At 41.8% G+C, this 6,923-nt stretch overlaps 1 protein-coding gene across 1 annotated transcript; it reads left to right on the top strand.

The window, feature by feature from the left end:
* Positions 1-194: 194 nt before the first annotated feature.
* Positions 195-741, top strand: LOC106534995 (glycoprotein hormone beta-5; the record flags this gene model as incomplete). Its single annotated transcript, XM_014031834.1, is given in 1 exon segment — positions 195-741. A coding segment is annotated over 1 exon segment (194 nt), but the record flags the coding sequence as incomplete, so codon positions are not given.
* Between the last annotated feature and the right edge of the window lie 6,182 nt (positions 742-6,923).

Below are 6,923 nucleotides of genomic sequence, written 5' to 3'. Positions count from 1 at the left end.
GCTGTGAGACCTGGGGGTGGGGCAGGTTCCGGTGCAGACACAGGTTCTGTTTCTCTGAAGCTTCAGATCATTTTGTTTTCAGACTAAAAGTCTTTTTTCTTCCAGTCTTTGCTGTGCAGCTCATTATGAGCTGTTCAGGTGGACTGGACCGGTACCAGAACACTCAGGCTAAGCTAAATGCATGTGTTGTTTGCAGAAACCTGTCCTGGAGTCGCCCTTCATCGAGTCATACCAGCRGGTTTGTACCTACAACCTGACCCGGCTGGTCTCTGTGAAACTGCCCCACTGCAAACCCAGCGTTGACCCAACCTACACCTACCCTGTGGCCCTGAGGTGCTCCTGTGGGCTCTGCCTGACCAGCACCACTGAGTGCATAACGTCCGTCTGAACACTTCACTGTGTCTCAGGCTGGATGTGAACGTTTTGTTCACTGAAGCTGGATCAGAGCAGAAGTCTGACTTATTTTATCTGATTTTAAACGTCTTCATTCAACAGCTGAAGTTCTACAGCAAACTGAAATCTGTTCCAAAGATATTTAAAGAAATATTCTTTAGGTTTCATCCTGTCAACAGGGATTATAGATTGTGTTCTTTGTGTTTTCTAAGTGCAGCCTGATTAAATGTGGGGTACCTCAGGGCTCCTGCTTCAGTCCTGTTATAATCATCTGTTTCAATATTAAAGCTGGGATCATTTTAAATGTTCCTCTAAAAAAACACTTTTAATTAAAATTTTAAAAACTAATTCTAAATATTTGTTGTACATTTGTAGATTAAATAAAGTCTTGTTTCTCAGTTTGTTCAAACTTGAATTGTTAAATTCATCATGGTGTGTACATAAACCATCACACAACACTTCTCTGAGACCATCCTGGGACAGAAGTGGACACCGTACAGAACCAGAACTTTAACTACTGAAAACATTGGTTGGTTTGAATTAGTTCATTCTACAAAATAAAGAACTACTTATAGAAATCTGAATTAAAAATAAAGAAGTTAAAGCCAGTCTCTTTGCAGACCTTTGTCACGTTCAGGTGGAGACCAAAGACCTCAGTGTCAGGTGTCCAGACCCTSAGAGTCCACCTGGTTCAGGATGAAGTGAGACATTTTGCAGTTTCAGCTCAGAATGGGACAAGTTGCTGCTGTTTCTGAATTATACAACAGCTCCTGCAGAGGAAGATGAAGGTTTGTGAGAACAATGAAGATCTGCTTGATAAAGTCAACTAATAAATAATATAARTTAGTGGTTCCCAAGGTGGTGGTCTGGCCCCCTCTGTGGGTCTGTTACCATCAGGGTTCAGAAAAAATCTCATGCTGGTTTATTTTTATTAAAAATAAAACAGTCAAGACCTTAAAAACTAAGTTCATTAACAGTTTGTGTCTCATTCTGCTACAGTTAACTCACACTGGGCGGCTGTGACACAGTGCTTAGGAGAGATGGCCTGTAACTAGTGGTTGCTGGTTCAATCGCCCTCATCCAGCTGTCTCAGTCRTGTCCTTAGGCTAAACACTTCACCTGCCCTGCCTCCTCACATCTGTCAATGTGCAGCTGTGGTTACCTGTACTTTACTAACAGTGTGTGAATGAATGGTGCAGGAAATTATAAAGTGTCTTTAAGGCTCTCAGAAAGCACTTTTTTATTTTTGGGTGGTGTTGGTGGTGGTGGTGGGTGGGGGTTGGTTGTAAATCTAAACTTTGGAAACCTCTGATATAAATGAAGTAAAACTGTTACAAAGTGCAGGAGATGCAGTTTTTCTCCCTGGATCCCCCACTGGTTTCAGTCTGTTGGCCTTTAAATACCATGACTTATAAAATAACCATAGGGGGCGGGGTCACAGCTCTGCAGGAAGTGGAACAGTAATGTCACTTCATCATCAGGAGGTCACAGTAATTACATGATCCCTCAGGCTTTATTTAACCACAGAGCTGTTTCAAATGGAGGTCTGAAGGCAAACTAACGTTTTCATTCTGTCAGAGAAAACCCACACAAGCACCAAAACATAAGAACTCTGAGGGATCAAACTCACGACCTTCTTGCTGTGAGGCAACAGTTCCAACCACTGATCCACTGTGTTCCCAAAGGCAGCAAAGAACCAAACAGATGTGTGGTCTGAAATCCTGTGGAAACATTTGAAAACGTCTAACATGATGCTGCAGCTTCCTGTGATGATCAGGACAGCGTGCATCAGTTTGAATTTCACAAAWATCCAAAGTGCCTCAGAATGACCTGTAGTTCTAAACCCAAGGAAGTGAGGCTGTTTAATGCTAAACACCAGAGGGAATTCACATAATAAAAACTCTGCTTTTTTACATGAACGGTTGAGTTTTAAACTACTTTTCTTCCTTAAAATCAGCGGTATRATAAAGAGTTGTCTAATTGAAACCTTGAATAATTGAAAAGCTCTGTAGTTGCACAGAAWGAGGACGCTGAAAGCACAAACACGTCCTGATTGGCACCACAAAAGAAGTGTTTTAGACTAAATGAGATTCAAGAGCAGTGCAGCTGAAAACTGAAAAACTCACAAGCKGAAACATTTCAGCCTTTTTACCAATTAACGTGTTTTCCAGGGAAGGTGTTGACAGACTGGGAGCTGATGGGTGTCAGTTTGGCTGAAAGTCTGCTTCCAGGAGCAGTGAGGAGACGTTCATGGGGAAGAGCATGTGCTCCATCYCTGCACTGAAACTTTCCAATCATCAGACGCCTCATGTGTCGAGGCAGAAGCTGCAGGTGAGCCTRCCAGGAGAATCCTGACAGGATCATTTCTGCAGGGTGTCCTTTGGCTCGCCATCAGGGGAAACTGAGCGTGATAATTCCTCCCTCTCACTGCAACTGGCCCTGTTGTCAGAGAGATGTCTGATTGGATTAGCAGGACAGATTAATGGATGGAAACAACTAAAACAGGCATTTAAAGAAACGGTATGAACATTTTAATAAGAGTCTTACCTGTCAAATCCCCTTAATGAGATTACCTCCATCCTTTAATCTCATCCTCCTGGAAACAATCAGCTTTTACAGTTGAAGTCTGTAACACAAGCAGCAGCTTTCACACACACATCTGATTCTGATCAGGGAAATATCCCCAGTACTTCATATTTATACTAATGCTCATGTAATACTGTCTGTCTGACTGTTAGTAAAATATACCCTGACCTAGTGGACAGATTTAACTAATCATTGTTCATCACAGCTAATTAACATTAGCAAACAGACATGAAACCATTCAGTTTGACAGACAAGGTGCTAACATGTGTGGCTGATGGTCATCCTCAACACTAATATTACATTTTGTGTGAATATCAGCCGTTAGATAAGTTCTTATTCATGTGATTCCAGAGTTCAAACACAAAGACTTTCAGTCTGAACTTAAAGTAAAAACTGAAACTATTCCAGCAGAGAGAGGAGAACCGAACYGAAGACTCAACATTTAAAAAGATCAGCTCTGACAGGTGAGACAGGAAATRACTCCAGTACTTCCAGCTCTCTGCTGGACTCACCTGAACAGCAACAAGCAAATCAAATCCAACATTAGACTGAGTTTAATAAAGCCGGCTCCTGATTGGTGGACTCATGGTGTCCGTCAAACTGCACCTCGTCAGCGTGATGAAGAGGAGATCAAAGAGAGGAAGAGGAGGNGATATTTTTCCATCTGTAGTTCCATTTTTTAGACACCTTATCTAACTTACAAATCAAAGGATGTTTCTTTTTGATGATTTCCATCGGTGTGATTACTTGTTCACTCTGCATTTCTTTGTCAATAAACAGAAACAAGATAAAAAAAAAGAAGAGAAAAAAAAGAACTAAGAAATTAAAAAAATTAACTAACAGCCTACAATTATTATATATAATTATCTCCCTTTGACCGTTAAAATGAAATTATAACGGTCATTTACAAAAACACTTTTAAATGTACAAGCAGAAGATGCTCAGTCTTTTTTACACTAAGAATGGACAATTATACAGTCTAAAAACTATTTTATTTAAAATCTTCTAGGTCTCCACACCTTTTGCTGCACTAACTGTTATAAAGTCCCCACGGTATGCTATAAACCAGACAAGAGTGTGTGTGTGTGTGTGTGTGTGTGTGTGTGTGTGTGTGTGTGTGTGTGTGTGTGTGTGTGTGTGTGTGTGTGTGTGTGTGTGTAGGTGCAGATCAAAGGACAGGTTCTTTACTTCTGTCTAACTTAATGATAAAGAAAACCTCTTGATTCCAGCTGAGAAGGACCACAGTGAAACCCTCTGAGGCGTCCAGGAATAAAACAGATTGAACTCCATCAGTTCTACATCTGAGCGTCGGGTCCCTGCGTCCAGACAGAAGCTACCTGAACTCAGCATGGAGTGGATCAGGGTCTGCCAGGACCAGTCTGGCTGGTTTCACTGAGCTGACCTTGTGTAGGTTAGGGTTAGTGAGTTCACCAGTCAGTTTATCACATTTATCACATTTATACTGCTGCTCCATCTCAACAGCTTCATCATTAACAAGCACACAAGCAGCAACTAAAGAGTCTTTGGTAACACTTTATAATAACTTAYTGAGCCTTAATCAATCATTAATAAAGGCTTACTTAACCTTCAAAACATCAGTAAGGATGATTCAGACCTAATAAGCTATGAATTGACACATTTATTAATGTTTTACCCATAAAGGCTAATTATGACTCCCACACACGAAGCATAATCAGGAGTCATTTTGTTTTCCTACTGTTTATTTTATATTTTTTCTCTGGAGATTTTTGGTCAACCGTAGCACAGAAACAGCTGCACTGATCCACATGAAGTCAGGACTGTAGATGAGTCTGACCTACACTGCACCAGCCAACGGTTTTATGATGGACCCCATGTTTGAGGAGGGGGCTCCTTTCAAAGTGGGGGTGTCAGGACATRCAAAAATGTTTATAACTCAGAAACTGTTCAACATAGGAGCTTCAGATTTGTTTTGTTGTTTAGCTCTGATGAAGCTCTATCCARCAGGCCCACCAATCAGAGCCATTAAGCAGCTTTCAGCAGTCATTAAGCATGATAAAGTACAAGTTCAAGCCATTTACCATTGTATTTATTTCTCTTGTTAGCATCTTAGCTCATGTGTTGAGCTGAAAGTGAAGGAGACAAAGAAGAAAAGCTGACAGAAGGTTTCAGTCTCAGCTTTAATCAGTTTCAGACAGACGTTTCTATCAATGTTCAGGAACACAGACGTCACTTTAGACTTTTAATTATTTATTAGAATATTTTCTATTCTCAGGGTTGAAAGGTTCTGCAAAAAACAACTTCAATCTTTTTTTCAAACAAGTCTGAACCCACCAGTGTCCCTGTCCACAGTGAAGACAGACCTATATCATTATGGACTGAGAGGACCAACAGAGGAGCACCAGAACCAGCAAGATGGACTGAAACCTGCAGTGGTCCACATGGATGAGACAAATGTCTTCTGGAGAAAAGACTGATGGTCAGATAGGACAAAGACTGATCTGTTAGGACAAAAAGACAAGAAGGACATTTGAAGGAATCAAGATGTGACTCTCACTGAACCATCTGTCAGACATGGTGGTGGCAGCATAATGATGTGGTGTTGGACTATCTTCAAATTCTTCAATCTCACCTCCAATCAGTAGCAGAACCAATGAAACTCAGACACAGTCAGGTCCAACAGGACCATGATCTCAAACACACATCAGAACTGGTTCCTGATTGGATGAATCCAACTAACACTGGCCTTGTGGAACATCCTTTACAAAACCCGGACCTCAATCTGAAGAAAACTGAATTAATAAAAATTGGGTCTAAAACCAGGAAACCAACCAGTTCTACCAAGACAAAGACAGCAACCAAGAAGAAGCCAAAGAAGCCAGGACCAGGAGACACCAGCTGAGGGACATCCACCCAATTACTTGTCGGGTGTATGCATGTATTTGACCCCCAATTCACAATAAATTCAAACATGTTTGTAAAAAGACTGAAGCTGATTGATGTAGAATCATTTTACTCTGGAAAAACAGGTTAAATCCATCATGAATTTTGATTAACTTCCTGTGGCTGAGTTTTATGAAACAGAAAACATCTGAACTGTTCCTTTAAATAGTGTCAGTGTTTGCATAGCTCTGCATGGTGTTTGATATAAGTGAGAAGATATGAAGCATGCTGCTTTATAGCACCACAGCAGCCATCATCAAAGACACAAACTCTTTATTTTGTCATCAAATTAAAGAAAATGTTGCTTAGGTGCCACTGAGCAAGGCACTTAGCCCTGATTTCTGCAGGGAATCTGCTCAAAGGGCAACGGGAGGTTGGAACAGAAAAGAGATATGTGATCTCAAAAGTTTTATTTTTTAACAAATGAGTTTGGAAGCCATTAAAAACTAAATGATGTTTTTCTACAACAGAACATTAAAAACTCAGTTTGATTCTTGAACTAATATTCCTGGAGCTGCTCTGAAGACCGAGTGTCAGACCTCTGACCAGTTTCCTGTCTGAACTTATGGATCAGATGAAAGGTTCTTCAAGAGAAAAACTGCTGCTACACAGGACACGCCCACATCCAGACCAACACGGGACACGCCCACATCTAGACCAACACGGGACACGCCCACATCCAGACCAACACGGGACGCGCCCACATCCAGACCAACACGGGACACGCCCCCACATCCAGACCAACACAGGACACGCCCACATCCAAACTTAACAGGGGACACGCCCACATCCAAACTTAACAGGGGACACGCCCACATCCAGACTTAACAGGGGACACGCCCACATCCAGACCAACACGGGACACGCCCCCACATCCAGACCAACACAGGACACGCCCACATCCAAACTTAACAGGGGACACGCCCACATCCAAACTTAACAGGGGACACGCCCACATCCAGACTTAACAGGGGACACGCCCACATCCAGACTTAACAGGGGACACGCCCACATCCAGACCA

This window comes from Austrofundulus limnaeus, unplaced genomic scaffold, assembly GCF_001266775.1.
Source record: "Austrofundulus limnaeus strain Quisiro unplaced genomic scaffold, Austrofundulus_limnaeus-1.0 Scaffold1332, whole genome shotgun sequence".
Lineage (NCBI taxonomy): Eukaryota > Metazoa > Chordata > Actinopteri > Cyprinodontiformes > Rivulidae > Austrofundulus > Austrofundulus limnaeus.
Note: the sequence above shows the minus strand (reverse complement) of the source record. Positions and strands in the feature narration are given on the sequence as shown.